Here is a 20221-nt window from a genome sequence, read left to right as displayed (position 1 = left end):
GCTTTCTTATATTTATTGCTTTGTTTATGCTTGTGGTGCTGTTATACACTTAGATTTAGGTTTATTTGTTGTTGTCGTTACTTGAGGCTACTTGACTCATTGATTACTACTTCCTTTAATTTGCTCCACACATCTTTGTTTTCATTGGTGTGATTTTATCCGAATTCACAACATAATTATTATCTTTTAATGGGTCACTCTTTGTGCGTCATGTTGAGGTTTTGTAGTATTTTTGTCAAACATATACATGCAGATACATATATTTGTATGAGTAAGGATATTTGAACAACCAAAAGTTGACATATCTTGAGACAACTCTTTCTCTCATACTTTTACTATATTCATTCTCTCCCCCCCCCGCTCTCTCTCTCTCTCTCTCTCTCTCTCTCTCTCTCCCCCTCCCTCCCTCCCTCCATCCCTCTATATTGCTTTTGTCCCAAAAGAAGAAGAAAAAGTTGTCATAAAAGTAGTCAATCTTTGGTTGTTAAAATATCATTACTCATAGAAAAATATAGATGAGGAAAAGAAAAAGAGAAGAATATGATCTTTGTTTCAAGGTATCTTCTACAATGCAATAAGGTCCTATGTATAGGACATAAAACTTATAGGTTACAAGTAAGTGAATAATCACATCAAAGACTATTATCATTTAACAAGGCCATCCACTAAGGAGAAATCAAGTTAAGGAAAAAGAGGACAACATCATTGGCTAGTATGTGTGTCACTCTGATATATGTCATTCTTTTTTAACTTGGACTATTCTTTTAACTTATTCTTAGGAACTATTCTTAGAGCTACTTTCGTGGAAATAGAGATGCATTGTTTCATAGCTTTTATGGTACCGTGATTCCTTGCGACATGTTTAAAAAATACACCGCCATTCTAAACACATATTGCTTAGTGGATTTAGGACTAACGGAATTCTATATATTCCCATTTTCAACGCTTCGTAGTTTTTTGTGAAGATGTGGTATCAAAATCTCATGGTGGTCCTCCTCATTATTAATTTATTGCATCCGACGCTTCATTAATTGTCTAATAATTCGTATTAGAGTTTTTATTACTTTTGTATAAAATGTCAAAAGTCATTTAAATTAGTATTTGCCGGAGAACAAGGAGGGTAGTGGATGTAACATAAAAAAACATTATTCGCTTTGGTTTATACTCCTATGTTAGTCGTGTAAACATGCATTTTCCTTAGTTTAATGAAAATTTGATGTCACACATTTTAAAAATATTACTATGCATTGACTCTGAAGAAAAAACAAAATCAGGTGCAAATCATTTAGGTCATTATATAATTTGTTTTGCTTTCTCACCAAGTAATAACTATATATTTTATTACGTTGTTCAATTCAATCTGATTGAACTTGTCACATTTTATGCACCTTTTATATTCATTTATATAGCTGTCTCTTGCTGCATCAATTTTTCAAAATATCATTCATATGTTGAAGATCATTTGGATTGGCAAAACTCATTGTTTCTGTTGATTTCTTTAGAAATTACTCAAGGCATGGCTCCTTGTTTCTATACCCTTCCATTGTTCTTCTTGTCCTTAATTTTATTAACTTTCCATGCTTATTCAATTCACTTCCAAATTCCCAGTTTTAATCCAAATGATGCCAACATAATCTACCAAGGTTCTGCAGCACCAGTTGATGGAGAAGTTGATTTTAACATCAATGGAAATTATTCATGTCAAGTTGGATGGGCTTTGTATTCCAAAAAGGTGTTACTTTGGGACTCAAAAACAGGTCAACTCACTGACTTCACAACTCACTACACTTTTATCATCAACACTCGAGGTAGATCACCTTCATTCTATGGCCATGGCCTTGCCTTTTTCTTAGCTGCTTATGGATTTGAAATCCCACCAAACTCCTCTGGTGGCTTGATGGGACTATTCAACACCACAACAATGCTTTCATCTAGTAACCATATTGTTCATGTGGAGTTTGATTCTTTCGCAAATAGTGAATTTAGCGAGACAACAGAGCATGTGGGAATCAACAATAATTCAATCAAATCATCAATATCAACACCTTGGAATGCAAGTTTACATAGTGGAGACACTGCTGAGGTATGGATTAGGTACAATTCTACAACCAAGAATTTGACTGTATCTTGGGAATATCAAACGACCTCTAGTCCTCAAGAAAAAACTAATCTTTCATATCAAATTGATTTCAAGAAAGTTTTACCTGAATGGGTTACAATTGGATTTTCTGCTGCAACTGGTTACAATGGAGAAGTAAATAATCTTTTGTCATGGGAATTTAATTCCAATTTGGAGAAAAGTGATGATAGTAATAGTAAAGATACAAGATTAGTTGTGATACTAACAGTCTCTTTAGGGGCTGTAATTATAGGAGTGGGAGCATTGGTAGCATATGTAATACTAAAGAGGAAAAGAAAGAGAAGTGAAAAGCAAAAGGAAGAGGCTATGCATTTGACTTCAATGAATGATGACCTTGAAAGAGGAGCAGGGCCAAGGAGGTTTACCTACAAAGAACTTGAGTTGGCAACCAATAACTTTTCTAAGGATAGAAAGTTGGGTCAAGGTGGTTTTGGAGCAGTTTTTAAAGGTTACTTTGCTGATTTAGATTTACAAGTTGCTGTGAAGAAAATATCCAGAGGGTCAAGACAAGGAAAGAAAGAGTATGTAACTGAAGTTAAAGTTATTAGTCAACTGAGACATAGGAATCTTGTGAAGCTCTTAGGCTGGTGCCATGACAAAGGTGAGTTTCTACTTATTTATGAGTTCATGCCAAATGGTAGTCTTGATTCTCATTTATTTGGTAAAAGAACACCTCTTTCTTGGGGTGTAAGGCACAAAATAACTCTTGGATTGGCCTCTGGTTTGCTGTATCTACATGAAGAATGGGAGAGGTGTGTGGTACATAGGGATATTAAATCAAGTAATGTTATGCTAGATTCAAGTTTTAATGTTAAGCTTGGTGATTTTGGGTTGGCTAAATTAATGGACCATGAACTTGGGCCTCAAACGACGGGGCTGGCCGGAACATTCGGCTATCTAGCTCCAGAATATGTGAGTACAGGAAGGGCGAGTAAAGAGTCAGATGTTTATAGTTTTGGGATAGTTGTCTTAGAGATAACCTCCGGAAAAAAAGCTACTGAAGTTATGAAGGAGAAAGATGAAGAGAAGGGAATGATTGAGTGGGTTTGGGATCATTATGGAAAAGGAGAGCTACTTGTGGCAATGGATGAGAATTTGAGGAAAGATTTTGATGAGAAACAAGTAGAGTGCTTGATGATTGTTGGATTATGGTGTGCTCATCCTGATGTTAGTCTAAGACCATCAATTAGACAAGCCATTCAAGTGCTTAATTTTGAGGTTTCCATGCCAAATCTTCCGCCAAAGAGGCCAGTTGCAACCTATCATGCTCCCACACCATCTGTAAGCTCCGTAGAAGCTTCCATAACCAATAGCCTTCAAGACGGTCGTTAATTGATGTTTTATCAATGGAATCATGATAATGTTAATTATTTTCTTTGCATAGGTTTATTAAAATAATATTGTCTATACTAGTACGATGATATTTTATTTATTGATTTAAATTTGAATGTATATTTGCAAGGTTTGAATACAATATGATTTGAAGAATAAATAACTTTATCACAAGTAGTTACATGGTTACGTGAAAGTGGAGTGTATACTACCACGCCTCGAGGAAGTCAATAGGTACATACTCCCTCCGTCCCTTGGCGACCTCTGATTTAGATTTACATAGAATGATCCAAGTGAAACAACAAATAAAATACTTGAGACCATGTATGGATTGAATAGAGAGAGGACCATGTATGGTATGGCATAGTGACATATATCACATGCTGAATTTTTACCTATGGTTACAAAAGGAAAATTTTGATGTAAATTAAGAAATCTATGATTGCATAAATATCCTACTCTAAAATGGCATAGAGCTTCTTATGGAATAAAAGTTGAATGAGGTATTGTTTGTGTAAGAAGGAAGTACAATTTCTCAATCAAATCAGTCGAACCAATGATGTTCAAGCTCCACGTTTCATGAATCAAGCATTTATCATTATCAAAATTTACAATGCAATCAATATCTATGCATAATTTTGGAAAAATAGCAGGTTTAGATTAAACTCATGGAGAAATAACACATTCAGTGCAATCAGAACAGGTGAAAATTGCATTGTTCCTGAGAACTTTGTTGTTTCCAAATATGTTACCATTTGCTAATCTAATATGTAGTGCTGAAATTTGCTTGTATGAATCAAGGTATCTTAACGACGAACATATGTGATCCATTTGAACCAATACAATCCAGAAACCAATTGTAGAATGACTCAAAGAAAAGAGACTCTAAAAAAATAAGATACTCAAAATCTTTCGATTTTTAAAATTTTATGAAGTTCCCTTTCAAAAAACAAAAAATTTATGAATTCTCTCAGGATCATTCTGTCAAAACAAAAAATTATGAAGCCCCTCAAAAAAAACTTATGGAGAAACAAAAAATAAAAATATTTAAAGAAATCTGTAGGAAATTCCGCAGGAAAAGTGATAAACATTCCAATCTACCGCAGGAAAAGCATCAGCAAGTTACAGTTACCTGCGGATATTCTTGCGGTTAACTGATCCGCAGGAAATTTCCTCAGTGCAAAAGAACCCGTAAGAAAATCCTAAGGTTGACCCTGCAGATTTCTTTCGTATGAAAATCCGCTGGTAAATCGATAGATTCTAGTAGTGGTTTGTTCTAACGAGTTGCCAGATTCACCTTGTTCGGATTTATTTTAATGTTACTATTTATTTGGGTTCAGTTAATAAGTTCTTAGTTTCTAGGTTCCACCAAGTAGAATTGCATTTGTTTTCTTTGTAACTGTTACCACGTTTTTAATACGTGAGTTGAACTTTTCATGTAAGGCTATATATGCCACCTCTATGTTATTCAATAAAGTTAGTTTTTCATTCCACAAAACTCTAACACACCTTACTAGAGGATGCATTCTGATTTGTGTTAGAACCTGATGTTTGAAGGAGATTAACAAACTGATTATATTACTCCTTGGTGAAGCCATAGGATTCAGTACCCTTATAACTCTTTGAATCATCAATTTCGTCCCCTTCTTCATTGAATTCAAGTGAGGAACCACTAGCCATAGCATGATTCTTTCCAAAATGTGGAGGAAATCCATGTTTCCTATAAAAAATTAAACTTCAATTGTGTGGTCACTTCTACCACAACGAGTACAAACTCAATTGTTACTATAAACGCGAATCTTGCTTCAAACCAAAAAATTTACATTATAATTCAAAGATATGAATGTATTCACCTTGTGAAAACCTTTCTTTGAGCCCATTCCAGACATCGATTGCAGTTTCAAGAAAAATGTTGCCCTACGCAGTGGTTTCTTCAAATGAATTCAAAATCCACGAATGCACAAGCATGTTGGAACAATTCCAAGCCTTGAATTAACCCTATTTATGACTCCAAAAAATTGGTATAAGGGACTTAAGAATTTTTATATATAAGATAAGAGATCATTTTAAAAATAGCAAAAAATTATGAAAGAAATTTGCAACAACTTTTTTGGATAATACTTTATTGTATAATAAATATAGTTGGAGTTAGTAATTCTATTTATGAGCCAAAAATCTAATTGGCTCAAAATTCTATTTATCTTATTGAATTTATAGCTTCTATTTATCTTATTGAACGTAAATTCTATATAATTTTTTAACTATCTTATATATCTTATCTTACATATAAAAGTTGGTAAGTTCCATAAACAACTTTTGGAGCCAAAAATAACATTAATACTGTAATTTTATATATATTTTAGGCTTAAACGCACTTTTTACCTCCTAAGTTTGCAAAAGTTGCAATTTTAGCCCCTTTTAAAAAAAATAGCAAAAGTGACCCCTCATGTTTAGCCCCTTTTGCAAAACTCCAATTTTGACCTGGTCAACGCCATGTGGCACCTTCACTTGAGTGAGTTGGATGCCACGAGTGTATTTTTTAAATTAAAAAATATACAGCTGACAACTTTTTATGCTGAGTGGCTTGACACATGGCGTTGACCAGGTCAAAATTGGAGTTTTGCAAAAGGGGCTAAACACGAGGGGCCACTTTTGCCATTTTTTTTAAAAGGGGGCTAAAATTGCAACTTTTTCAAACATAGGAGGTAAAAAGTGTGTTTAAGCCTATATTTTAACTAACTGAACCTAAATTTATTATCTTATCTTATGTATAAAAGTTGTTAAGTCTCTTAAACAATATTTGGAGTACAAAATATTTATAAAATTTTAATTTTATATCTATTTTAACTAATTGAACCTAAATTTACTATCATGCATAAATTAATTACATTCGTTGATGCATTTGTTTTTTCTATCTCTATTTTTGGATCTATCATATTGTAATAGATTGAGAAAGAGAATTTATATAATTCTCATCAACAATCTCTCTGATATGATAATACGAAGTCTAAATTACATCGAGAGTTTTTTTTTTTGGAAGCATTATCAATGATTTTTTTCATATCAAGGATTGGACCAAGGGTCAACCCTAATCCCTTATCTTTTTACATTAGTTTTAGATGTACTTACAAAAAGCATCAAACAACTAGAACCAAGATGTATGCGTTTTGTACATGATGTAGTCTTAATTGGAGAGTCGATGGAGGAATTGAATGAGATGTTGGAGACTTGGAGACAAGTCTTAGAAGGGTATGACTTTCGTCCGAGTAGAAGCAGACATAGTATATTTAATGTGATTTCATCAAAAGACGAAGTAGTTCGACCTTAGAGGTGAAAGCTGGAGATCATATCATACAAGTTACACAGTTTAAATATCTTGGGTTCATGGTACAAAATGACTGAGATATAAAAGCAGATGTACATCATCGTATTCAAGTTGGATGGTTAAATTGGAGAAGAGACTCGGATGTTTTATGTGATACAAACATACCGATTAAGTTAAAGTGAAAAAATATCAAACAATTGTTAGACCAGTGATGTTTTATGGAACAGAGTATTGGGCGGTTTAACTAACACGAGAATAGAGTAAGTTTGCAAAGATGAGGATGTTGTGTTGGATGTGTAGTAAGACTAGATGAGATAAGATTAGAAATGACAACATTGTAGAGATAGTTGACGTAACACCTATAGTATAAATATTGTGGAAAATATGTCTAGGTGGTTTTGACATGTTGAGAGTAAAGATGTAGATTCTGTAGTAAGAAGAGTATATCAAATAGAGGATAGTCATATTACAAGAGTTGTAAGAATACCTAGAAAAACTATACGACAAACTATTAGGAAAGTTTTTTTTTTTTTTTGGTCAAGTAGCCTTGTGGCTAGATTCACACACATTATGTATGGAGAAGTGGGGAATCCGGGGTTCGAACCCCGGCCCCTGCACAAATTATCATTGGTAGCTACCAACTGAGCTACACCTACGGGACACCATTAGGAAAGTTTAATAGATTAATGAGTTGGATCTAAACATGATTTATGATAAAACAATATGACGTATTTCGGTCCATGTAGTCGATCCCACTTAAAGGAATAATATTTGGTTGTTGTTGTCGTTTTTTAGAAGCATTAACTCATGCTCAACAACTATTATTTCATTTCATGATCAACTACAACATTTATTAGTCAATAAGACAGTCAACTTCTCGTACATCGCACGTGTCCAAGTATTGGTTAAGACAAAAAGATACACGAGAAGAGGCAAAATGACTAAGTAAGTCAAATTCCAAATTTTCTTCTTTAATATAGAATCATTCCTAGATTATAAGAGATGAAAGAAATCCCAAGTAAAAAAAAAAAACTTTCTTCTTATGTCTTTCTTTACAAGATCAATAAGAAAATCAACTTGAGTAGAGAGTTCCTCTAATTCAGAGTGCAATTCTTCAAAATTCTTAATATTCTCTAGATCGGTCTTGTACATATTTTTTTAGTTTTTGGTTCGGATTATAGTATTTAAATGAAGGTAAAAATAATACACTGCAATTTTTTATATTTCTTATCGTTCTCTAGATTGGTGTTGTATGTATATTTTTTAATTTTTAGTTTGGATTATATTATCTGAACGAGGATAAAAGTAGAAGTTTGAAAGACACATGAGAATGGCGAAGGGTAAAAATATCTTAGAAAATACTGGATGGAGGAGGCTCCAAATATTATCCAGACCTAATTGTACATTGACAAATTCTTCTAAATCCTGCATTTTTATTTTATTTTTGACGAAACCTTGGAATCTTACCCGGTGTAAGTTACACTGAAACTTCTCAAAAGTAGAAATATAAATAAACTCTACATTTTTTATTTTTGACGAAACCTTGGAATCTTACCCAGTATAAATTTCACTGAAACTTCTCAAAAGTAGAAATATAAATAAAATAAAACGGAATGAAGCAACGTGTAGAAATAAAATTAAGATTAACAATACAAAATTACAATTTATCACCTCACGACATTTGTATAACTAACACTGAATCAATACAAAAGTCAAAACTTACAAGTAAAATATGATTCAAATTCTAAGTAATTTTTTCCTTTTAGCTGAATTCCAAAAATTTTCCAAGTAGAAACATTAAACTATAATGAAATCAAACCTCTCTATTGTGAGCCGTCCTTTAAAACTATAGTTTGTTCTCCTTCATTCTTTAAAGAGGGTGATTTAGGGTTAAATTTTGACCACAAATCATTCCTCTAAATAATTTTTCTCCTCCCTTTTATTTAAAAAAGTGATTTTCGCATCTATTTAATTCTTCTTTCGGGATTTCGTCGACTTAGTGCGAGTTGTTTTGTTTATCATCTTTGTGTTGTGTTTTTTGTCTTTTCTGTCTTATTCTAGTGTTTGTTTATTTAGATTATTAGATCACCTTCGATCCAGTGCAGATCTAATCAATACTTTAACTTCATCAATGTTGCAGATCCGAAAATTTTAGTATTTCAGAGAATTGAATATGACTAATTGAATATAGTCATATTCGTATGCATTTGTATGTTGTTGTTTTATGCTAACGTAGATGTTGTGAGTTTGTTCGCAGATTCATCATTTTTATTTTTAGTGAATTTGTACTGCATCGCTGTATTTTATCCATTTAAAGGAATGATTATCATTTAGTAAAAAAAAAGATATAAACATCATATACTTTAAAAAATATATATTTATATATGGAACAGAACAGACCAACATGTTACAATTTGTAGCCGGCCGGCACATAAAAAAAATTAATCATTATTAAAGAAAATAAAAAATTTATTGATATATTTGTTTTCTACAAATTTATATTTTATCTCTGTTCAACACATCATTTTTTTGAGAAAATCTATGTTCAAAACATCAATGTTATAAGTTTTTAGAAAAATCACAAGCTGCAATTACAGTCTTACCCATGTAACTTGCATAGGGGGGAATGACTTGAGCTACTCAGGTGCAACCGCTTGACAACTACTTGCCCTCTTTGTCTAAAATCATTTGAATCTTTTTCTTTTATGTAAATGTTGACGAGTGTCTTAAGAGCGCATCAAATGTTATCGGGTATCAATGTTGTATATTATTCTTGTTTCATTATATTGATGGTTCATTCCCTGTTCTTAATGATTATTTTATTTAGAACGAGCTAAACATATACTTTATATATAAGGACTAGGAATAATGTATATGTAGATGCTAATTTTTAGACATGGTGTATGCTTCCAGTTGCATATACTTATGAGTCTTAATATGCCATCGAATTTATTTACTGAGTGAGACATCGGAAAATAGATATGCAGTCCTCAATTTGTAATTCATGGTGGTGTGAGGTAAAAATGGGAAATGAGGGAGTTTGTAAAATTGCTGGTATAGGAGAATGTTAGACATGTTCCTGATATTCGTCTCAACTTGATTTCGATCCAGGCCTTGGATATTAAGGGTTATCACTCTAGACCGTTAATATCTTATTAAGGACTTAGAAGTCCTTCCAAAGGGTCTAAGGACCCCCTTAGATGCCTCAGCGCCCTTTTAAAGGGTTCTAAGGCCCAGGGCGATGCCTCAGCTAGCTTTTAGAAGCCTTTAGAGCTTGGCATAAAGACTTAAGTACCTTCATTACTTACTCTTATAAGTTAGGATAAATCAGGCCTATAGAGGGCTATAAATAGATTGTTGTACTTAAGGTTTAGTATTGTATTGGTCTGATAACATCTACATAAATTCGTCAATATTTAACTGGTGGTTGTGATGCATCTTACGTTATACTTGTCATTACACCCATCAGAAACATCTACATAATATCCAAAATAACTAGCAAACCCTAGCCGTCAAAAATCACCGCTCCGAGTTGTTTTTCCTTCTTTTCTAATTGAATTAGTGATTTCATATATATTTACCATTTTCTTTCGTCTGTTTTTGTGATTTCGTCGTCTCTGAATGACACTGTTGTTTTGATTTTTCGTCTTTGTGCGGTGTGTTTTTGATTTCCCATCTTAGTGCGGTGTTTATTTGATTCAGGTTGAAAGATTAGATTTGAGCAACTGCAGATCCGATCAATGAAAATGACTTTGACGTTGCAGATCCGGACACATGAGTATTCCGGAGACTTGAATATAGTCATATTATTCATATTTGTAAGCATAAGGTACTTTGCCGTTTTATGCTATTAACATGGATGCTGTGAGTTTGTTCACAGATTCAACCTTTTTGTTTTTAGCGAATTTGGATTTGTATTGTATCGATGTACTCTATCAATTTGAATGAATGAATATCATTTATTTTGGTAAAAAAAAACTATGAATAAAGAAACTATGAGGTAATCATCCGATCAGTGATTCGATATTATAGGTATGCTTTGGGCATTTTTTCTTCTTCAACCTCAAAGGTTCTGAAATAAAGAAAAAAAAAGACAGTTTATATATTTGAGATATAAAATCCAGAAAAGGGAACTAGAGATAGAATGTTTCCATATTTTTTTTCGGGCATATTTAGGACGATAAAAATAAGTTCTCCCATAAAAAACAATTATGAATTTATAAAGCGCCTCAAACACAAAAACAAATGTAATTTTTCGACCAGGGATAAAATAATTAAGAATTTAAAGTGCTTCAAACACAAAAACTAAAATAACGAAAAGTTCAATCTAAAAATCGAATTGTAACTGAATTTGTTCAGAGACCTCTATAAAAATACATAGAAAGGATTTCCATATTTCGTAGCATTCTGAATAAGTCTCGATTTATTCTCATTTTTCAACCAAAATGTGCAAAATCGCAACTTTGTTTTGAGTAAACATATAACCACTAGTCAAATTTCGTTTCCAAATTTTGTAGGTGTAATTAGAATATCATAAAAACATTAACCACCAAATTTTGGAATTTTTAAACGAGGAGCATATTAATTATTAATTTTATAAAAAAATTATTTGGTAGAAGGAAAATTCATAATACTATCACCTAATATTTATTGGACCTGGTGAGATTAGCTCGGTTGATAGGGACAATGTATAATATATGTAAGGTCCGAGGTTTGGATTCAATCCACCGCAAAAAAATAAATAAATAAATAAATAAATCTAATATTTATTGAACGAGTCATGTGTTATGAACTTTTTATATTCTTTCATGTAGCTGTGATTTGATGCAAACCATTTTCATCATACTATCATCTATCGATATATATGTTAAAGATTATCTCAAAATTGTCAAAGCTCATCGTTTCTGTTGAAACTCAAAGCATGGCTTCCAGTCTCTATATCCTAACCCTTTTCTACATGTCCTTAATTTTCTTCAATATCCCAGCTAGCTCAATTCACTTCAAATATCCCAGTTTTGATCCTAGTGATGCCAACATAGTCTATCAAGGTTCTGCAGCACCTCGTGATGGAGAAGTTAATTTCAACATCAATGAAAATTATTCATGTCAAGTTGGAAGAGTCTTCTATTCAGAAAAAGTGTTACTTTGGGATTCAAACACAGGAAAACTCACTGACTTCACAACTCATTACACTTTTGTCATCAACACTCAAGGTAGATCACCTTCATTATATGGCCATGGTCTTGCCTTTTTCTTGGTTCCTTATGGATTTGAAATCCCCCTCAATTCTGATGGTGGCTTTATGGGTCTATTTAACACCACAACAATGGTTTCATCTAGTAACCAAATTGTTCATGTAGAATTTGATTCTTTCGCAAATCGTGAATTTCGCGAGGCAAGAGGTCATGTGGGAATCAACATTAATTCAATCATTTCATCAGCTACGACACCTTGGAATGCCAGCAAACATAGTGGAGACACTGCTGAGGTATGGATTAGGTACAATTCTACAACCAAGAATTTGACCGTATCTTGGAAATACCAAACTACCTCAAATCCTCAAGAAAATACTAGTCTTTCAATTTCAATTGATTTAATGAAAGTTATGCCTGAATGGATTACTGTAGGATTTTCTGCTGCAACAAGTTATGTTCAAGAATTAAATTATCTTTTGTCATGGGAATTCAACTCCACTTTGGCCACAAGTGGTGATAGTAAAACAAAAGAGACAAGATTAGTTATAATACTAACGGTTTCTTGTGGGGTTATAGTTATAGGAGTGGGAGCATTAGTAGCATACGCATTATTTTGGAGGAAAAGAAAGAGAAGTAATAAGCAAAAGGAAGAGGCTATGCATTTGACTTCAATGAATGATGATCTTGAAAGAGGAGCAGGGCCAAGAAGGTTCACCTACAAAGAACTTGATTTGGCAACCAATAACTTCTCTAAGGATAGAAAGTTGGGTCAAGGTGGTTTTGGAGCTGTTTATAAAGGTTACTTTGCTGATTTAGATTTACAAGTTGCTGTGAAGAAAATATCAAGAGGATCAAGACAAGGAAAGAAAGAGTATGTAACTGAAGTTAAAGTCATTAGTCAACTGAGACATAGGAATCTTGTGAAGCTTTTGGGTTGGTGCCATGACAAAGGTGAGTTTCTACTTGTTTATGAGTTCATGCCAAATGGTAGTCTTGATTCTCATTTATTTGGTAAAAGAACACCTCTTTCTTGGGGTGTAAGGCACAAAATAGCTCTTGGATTGGCTTCTGGTTTGCTTTATCTACATGAAGAATGGGAGAGGTGTGTGGTTCATAGGGATATTAAATCAAGTAATGTTATGTTAGACTCAAGTTTCAATGTCAAGCTTGGTGATTTTGGGTTGGCTAAGTTAATGGACCATGAACTTGGGCCGCAAACAACTGGGCTGGCCGGAACATTTGGCTATCTAGCTCCGGAATATGTGAGCACAGGTAGGGCAAGTAAAGAGTCAGATGTGTATAGTTTTGGGATAGTTGCTTTGGAGATAACTACTGGTAAGAAAGCTACTAAAGTGATGAAGCAAAAAAATGAAGAGCAGGGAATGATTGAATGGATTTGGGATCATTATGGAAGTGGAGAGCTACTTGTCGCCATGGATGAAAATTTGCAAAATGATTTTGATGAGAAAGAAGTAGAGTGCTTGATGATTGTTGGATTGTGGTGTGCTCATCCTGATGTTAGTCTTAGACCATCGATTAGACAAGCAATTCAAGTGCTTAATTTTGAGGTTGCCTTGCCAAATCTTCCACCAAAGAGGCCAGTTGCAACCTATCATGTTCCTTCATCATCGGTAAGCTCTGTAGAAGCTTCCATAACCAATAGCCTTCAAGATGGTCGTTAATTGATACTTTATCAATGGAATCATGATAATGTTACTTATTTTCCTTGCATAAGATTATAATAAAAAGTTATTGTCTTGACTGGTACAATGATATTTTCTTTAATGGTTACACTTTGAATGTATTATTATAAGGTAAAATATAATATGGTTTGAGGAATAAAAAACCTTATGTTAAGGGTGGCAATATGGTTGCGTGAAAGTTGAGTATATATTATACCTTAAAGAAGTCAATAGATAAATACAAGTTTTTTTTTTTTCTTTTTTTAACTGAATCAAGAGTAAGAGTAAGGAGGATATCAAGGAGAGATTGGACATCCTGACTAAATCGGCACCCCCAAGCAACTCTCATCATATGCTACTTACTCATAATAATATATATTATAAAGAAGGGAAAAATATGTACAGGAGGGGGCCAAACCAAGACCCTATAAGAAAAAGTCAAAAGGAAAGCAAAAGATGACAAAACAAAGTTACGGAAAGCGAAAATTAGGTAACCCATAACGGTCCATAAAAAAGTCATCACACATAAAACTGGAAAAAATCCCACCAAAATCAATTATTATGATGACCATGATTCACAAGCATGTTTGCGCAGCCCTTACCTTCGTTGAAAATTTTATATGAAATCACTTGAAGACTAAGAGAGATACAATTTGAAAGCATTTATAGATTCAGAATTGCCAATTTGCCTCATATTTCAGTACTCATTTGGGGAGCATTAAAAGAAGGACACTTAAAACGGGTTTAATAAGCTCTATTCAACTTTTTTTCCTTTGACTCTTAGACAAGTAGTTCATAAACGGCTCTTCTTGTTCATCATTGGATGTTGTAACCGCTTGTTAAAAAAATAAGATCTATTGTTACAACCTGGCAGTGATCACTACAACAAATCTGATAATTTTTTAGGGATATTTGTCAGGGGCAAGTACCCTTGGAAAATTTGCGTGGGGTGAAGCTAGGAGATGCCCTTCGCAAATTGCATTTGTGCATCCCAAGGTGATACATGAATGTGCCCCTCGTTTTTGCATGTTGGCTCCTGGCAAAATGAGAGCAGGAGTTTTGAAATTCAAATAAAGAGCACATCATATGGGTTTGCAGATATGGCAGGCCATTTGTCAGGGCCTTTCTCAGGGGATAACCCTGGATTTGGACAAAAAACATCTTTTGCAGGAGGATTTGACAATGGGCTAACATGTTTATGAAAAGGTTGCAAACCCAAGGGCTAACCCTTGGCAAACTGCATTAAGGCCCTGTTTTATTTTCTTATTTGACTTTTCTGTAGACCCTAGTGACTAGGCAGAGACTTGCTTTTGCCAGGGGCACCCCTATTTTGAATTGTATCTTTAGGAGGTAGATACGTGTATCTTTGAATTATAAGTGGTTGAAATTAAGAGTATCTTCTTTAAGTGTTTCCCGTTTGCATGGAAGTGATAAACTAGTCAAATGTGGAAGTGGGAAGAGTCACAATCAAATCATCATCTCTGAAAGGTATGTTTCAATTTTTAAATTAATGTAAATTATAACTTCTTGATATTTTACTTCTTGAGGATAAGCAACGATATAAGTTTAGGTTTGTGATGATGGAACGCAATATGATATTTTATGCTATAATTTTAGTAATTTTTTTTTTTTTGTGCATTTAAAGGAAAATTAGAAGTGTCGTTTGGAGGAGTTGTCAGTGGTTTGAGGAACATTTTATGTTCTTTTCATTTGAGTTGTTATAATTCAGTTTTATCCTAATTTATGCAACTTCACAAGTGTTTTGTGTTTTTTTAGTGAGAATCATGTAAATCGCCAAAATAAGACATCACATGAAGGATTGAGGATATGAAGATTGAAGATTAATGGTTCTTAGAAGGTCTTTGAAGACAATACAAAATGAAGAAAATAAATTTCAAGTTCCAAGCCATTGCAAGATGGACAAACACTCAAAAAAGAGATGAAAACTGCAAAATTTGCACTGGATGCACTAGGTCATGCGCCCCATACATGAGACATCTTCCTTTGCTGCCTCATGTGCCCCTTTGTCTCATATTGTGCAATCTTTTTCCATAAAATGCATAAATGTTCATCATATTCATAGGTTACTTTATGAACAAGATGAAGAAAATTGTTTTGTGTATTAAAAAAGTTGTCTTTCGACAGAGATAAATTAAATAAAGGAAATGCAAGTAAAAGACTTAAAAGTTTAAACGCAAAAATTTAAAGAAAAGCTAAATTGCATTGCATTAATGTAAAGGTTGTTCGACAAATCAGATTACACACATTCTATATGACTCTTTTCTCTAGATGATGGTACTTCGAGTGCTAGAATTCTATAAGTGATTTGCGACCATTTTTTTCGTATGAAAAATTACTATATATATATATATAGAAAATAATTGGCTTAATTGGATTTTTAGTCCCCTAAATAATTATCAGTTTTCACTTTGGTCCCATAACTCGTAAAATTAACATTTCGGTCCCTCTTGACTAACGAAGCAAAATAAGAGGGACCGAAATGTTGATTTTACGAATTATGGGACCAAAATGAAAACTGATAATTACTTAGGGGACCAAAAATCCAATTAAGCCAAAATAATTGCATAACCTAAACTGCTAAAAACTGCATGTCTTCGTCGAAAATTGCATGTCTTCCACGTGTCTGGACACTTGAAACCAACTTCTTCGCTGATATAACTGTCTGCCAGTTTCCACCTTTATTTCAAAAACTTCTAATGCTTTTTCGAACCATGGCTTATGTCGAATACTCTCAGCATCTGTCGAACTCAGCAACTTCAATCATGGACTTATAGAATTTTTGCAGCTTTAAACTTTCTTTTACCTGTCGAAATAACACTAGATAAAAATGCAGGCTAATAGTACTATAAATATAGACCCCTGTGCACTCTTTTATTAATTAATAAAGCTGGTGGTACAAAGCAAGGTTTCAGCATTAGAGCTTCAAGACAAAGGATCTCCATCCTCCTATTGCTCTCTCTAGGGTGTGGTTTTCTTTTGTTTTGTATTGTTGCATGTTGTGATGTGCAACTAAACCTTTTATTAGGGTTATACGATGAACCCTACTTATTTGTTGGATTCAATTAATAAAAATTTTAATGTAGTTTTTGATTCAAGTGTCTGATTTAATTTGTATATCTCTGTTTCTATATCATATTTTAGATAGAACATGTTAGAATTGACAATCATAATTCCGTCTGAACTAGACAGTAGTAAATTTCTTATTTTCTCAATTAAATTCTTTTAATAGAATCTAAGTATGAATTTAGGACTATGAATCATCTTACGGGAATACCACAATTGTAACAGGTTGAATTTTGGCAATATTAAAAAAAAAAAAAAACTTTCACTGATTTATCACGGGGTTATATTTTACTTTCTAATATCGAAAGACATGTCATAAACTAATAATCAACCGAGTTAGTTGCAACTAATACGGATGTTGGGGGGTTCAAGGTTTCCCTAATCGCCGTTAAACTTCTGAATCACAAAAACTAATCTCACATTGGGCAGGACAATTAAAACCCTACAAAACAACTTCATCTTTTCTAAATTATTTACTTATAATAAAGTTTTATTTATTAAGTTGAACAACAATCACTATGGAGATAATAACTTACACGACTTTATTAGTTGAGTACGATTTGGTACATTTTCCAACTCATACACAGTAAAACCCTCTTTCACAAATGGCTCCGTTTTCGCAAACTACATCAAATTAGTTTAAATATTGCATGTTAAAGAAATTACATATTTTTCTCTTTTTTGCTCATTTCTCAAAAGCTAATTCACCCTCCAAACTAGACAAAACTTGTAAATATTTAACTTAGTTTTTAATTCTGTTTTTAGTTTGTATAATACAGTTTATTATTGATTACTTGTACAGTTGTTTAGATTGTATATTTGTATAATACAGTTTCTTATTGAATATAAGTTCATTAAAAGATTCTTCCCACATAGCAATTAGCAAGGTTCATGATGCTAAGACGGCAATCTCTGTTTTCACTCAAATGAGAATAAAACACAACAAATACACTATATTTACAAAAACAAAAAGCAAAAAAATGATATATTATTTAAAAAGACTGTTTCTAATTTCCAACTTCAAACATTCATACACAAAAAATGGATATACATATGTAAAACAAGAACGGACACAAACACCAGATTTATCATTATTATTTAACGACCATGTTGAAGACTTGTGGTTATGGAAGCTTCTACCGAGCTTAGAGTCGGTGTAGGAGCATGATAGGTTGCAATAGGCCTATTCAGGGGAAGATTTGGCAAAGCAATCTCAAAATTTAGCACTTGAATTGCTTGTCTAATGGATGGTCTTAGACTTACATCAGGATGAGCACACCATAATCCAACAATCAACAAACACTCTACTTGTTTCTCATCGAAATCCTTTCGCAAATTCTCATCCATGGTCACAAGTAGCTCTCCTCTTCCATGATGATCCCAAACCCACTCAATCAATCCCTTATCTCCATCTTTATCCCTCATAACTTCAACAGCTTTCCGTCCAGTTGTGATCTCCAAGGCAACAACCCCAAAACTATACACATCTGACTCTTTGCTAGCCTTACCTGTACTTATATATTCTGGAGCCAAATAGCCTAAGGTTCCGGCAACCACTGTTGTTTGGGGTCCAATCTCATGATCCATTAGTTTAGCCAACCCAAAGTCACCAAGCTTAACATTGAAACTAGAATCTAGCATAACATTACTTGATTTGATATCTCTATGAACCACACACCTCTCCCATTCTTCATGTAGATAAAGTACCCCAAAAGCCAATCCAAGAGCTATTTTATGTCTTACACTCCAAGAAAGAGGTGTCCTTTTTCCGAATAAATGAGAATCAAGACTACCATTTGGCATGAACTCATAAACAAGTAGAAACTCACCTTTGTCATGGCACCATCCTAAGAGCTTCACAAGATTCCTATGTCTCAGCTGGCTAATAACTTTAACTTCAGTTACATACTCTTTCTTCCCTTGTCTTGACCCTCTTGATATTTTCTTCACAGCAACGGCTAAATCTTGATCGAAAAAGTAACCTTTATAAACAGCTCCAAAACCACCTTGACCTAATTTTCTATCGTCGGTAAATTTATTGGTAGCCAAATCAAGTTCTTGGTAGGTAAACCTCCTTGGCCCTGCTCCTCTTTGAAGGTCATCATTCATTGTTCTTAAATGCATAGCCTCTTCCTTTTTCTTTTTACTTCTCTTTATTTTCCTCCAAAGTAATGCATATATTGCCAGTGCTCCCACTCCCATAACTACAATCCCACACGTGACTGCTAGTATCACAACTAATCTAGTCCTTTTTGTATTATTATCATTATCACTTTGTTCCAAAGTGGAACTGAATTCCCAAGATAGAAGTTTGTGCTTTTCTCCAATGGAACCTGTTGAAGCAGAAATTCCTATAGTAACCCATTCAGGTAGGACCTTTATTAAGTCAATTTCATATGAAATACTAGTTTTTTCTTGAGGATCATAGGTGTTTTGATATTTCCAAGATACATTCAAATTTTTGGTTGTAGAATTATAGTTAATCCATACCTCAGTAGTTTCTCCACTATGTAAACTTGCGTTCCAAGGTGTTGACACCGATGAAATGATTGAATTGTTGTTGATTCCCACATGCTCCGTTGTCTCACCCCAGGGACGATTTGCGTAAGAATCAAACTCCACATGAAGAAGGTTACTGGTTGAATTCATTGTCGTGGTGTTAAATAGACCAAAAAAGGCACCAGCAGAATTAGGTGGGATTTCAAATCCAAAAGGAACCAAGAAAAATGCAATTCCATGGCCATATCTAGAACTATTTTGAGTGTCGATAATAAAGGTGTAATGGGTTGTGAAGTCAGTGAGTTGACCTATTTTTGAGTCCCATAGTAAAACTTTCTTGGAAAATATGACTCTTCCAACTTGACTAGTATAATATGCATCATTGATGTTGAAATCAACCTCTCCATCGATTGGTGCTGCAGAACCTTGGTAGACTATGTTGGCATCACTAGGATTAAAATGAGAAATTTGGAAGTGAATTGAATTAGAAGGGAAAATTAAGAAATTTAAGGACAAGAAGACTAGGGGAAGGGTATAGAAACTGGAAGACATGTCTTGAATTTCTTTGAGTTGTAATCATACAATATAAATACAAATATTTTATGTTATAATACAAATAGAAATATTATATGTATATGATTTTCAATGAAGGTTCTTTGTCTTGGATTCCTACGTAGTACAAGGGACAAAGCAATGAAGACAAATCTAACAAAACAACATATGTGGACATTTGTGATTAAATAGAAATATGAGGGAAGATGTCTTTCACAATTTTCATGCATGTCAATTTACTCCATGACGAAAATAAAATTTAAAGTAATCTCTTGTCTTTTTATATTGGTGACAAATAACACCCGATTCAATATATGACAGAGGGACTAATTTGTCTCTAATATGAAAATGTGAGAGACTATTTAGGTTTTATTTTTTCCATGCACTAAATTGACCCTCACGAACCAAAATT

The 20221-nt window shown here is 33.5% G+C and overlaps 3 protein-coding genes across 3 annotated transcripts; 2 read left to right on the top strand and 1 right to left on the bottom strand.

Moving 5' to 3' along the window:
- The first annotated feature begins 1393 nt into the window (after nucleotides 1-1393).
- Nucleotides 1394-3646, top strand: LOC11445302 (L-type lectin-domain containing receptor kinase IX.1). Its single transcript, XM_003628813.4, has one exon. It carries the CDS (start codon nucleotides 1517-1519, stop codon nucleotides 3470-3472), a length of 1956 nt encoding a protein of 651 aa, XP_003628861.1. The 5' UTR covers nucleotides 1394-1516; the 3' UTR covers nucleotides 3473-3646.
- Nucleotides 3647-11648: 8002 nt separating this feature from the next.
- On the top strand, nucleotides 11649-13759 carry LOC25501401 (L-type lectin-domain containing receptor kinase IX.1). The gene has a single exon (XM_013590616.3). It carries the CDS (start codon nucleotides 11662-11664, stop codon nucleotides 13672-13674), a length of 2013 nt encoding a protein of 670 aa, XP_013446070.1. The 5' UTR covers nucleotides 11649-11661; the 3' UTR covers nucleotides 13675-13759.
- Nucleotides 13760-17729: 3970 nt separating this feature from the next.
- LOC11428254 (L-type lectin-domain containing receptor kinase IX.1) lies at nucleotides 17730-19809 on the bottom strand. Its single transcript, XM_003628805.4, has one exon. The coding sequence runs from the start codon at nucleotides 19807-19809 to the stop codon at nucleotides 17857-17859; it is 1953 nt and encodes a 650-aa protein (XP_003628853.1). The 3' UTR covers nucleotides 17730-17856.
- Nucleotides 19810-20221: the final 412 nt, after the last annotated feature.

The sequence above is a fragment of the Medicago truncatula genome, chromosome 8 (assembly GCF_003473485.1).
Source record: "Medicago truncatula cultivar Jemalong A17 chromosome 8, MtrunA17r5.0-ANR, whole genome shotgun sequence".
Lineage (NCBI taxonomy): Eukaryota > Viridiplantae > Streptophyta > Magnoliopsida > Fabales > Fabaceae > Medicago > Medicago truncatula.
Note: the sequence above shows the minus strand (reverse complement) of the source record. Positions and strands in the feature narration are given on the sequence as shown.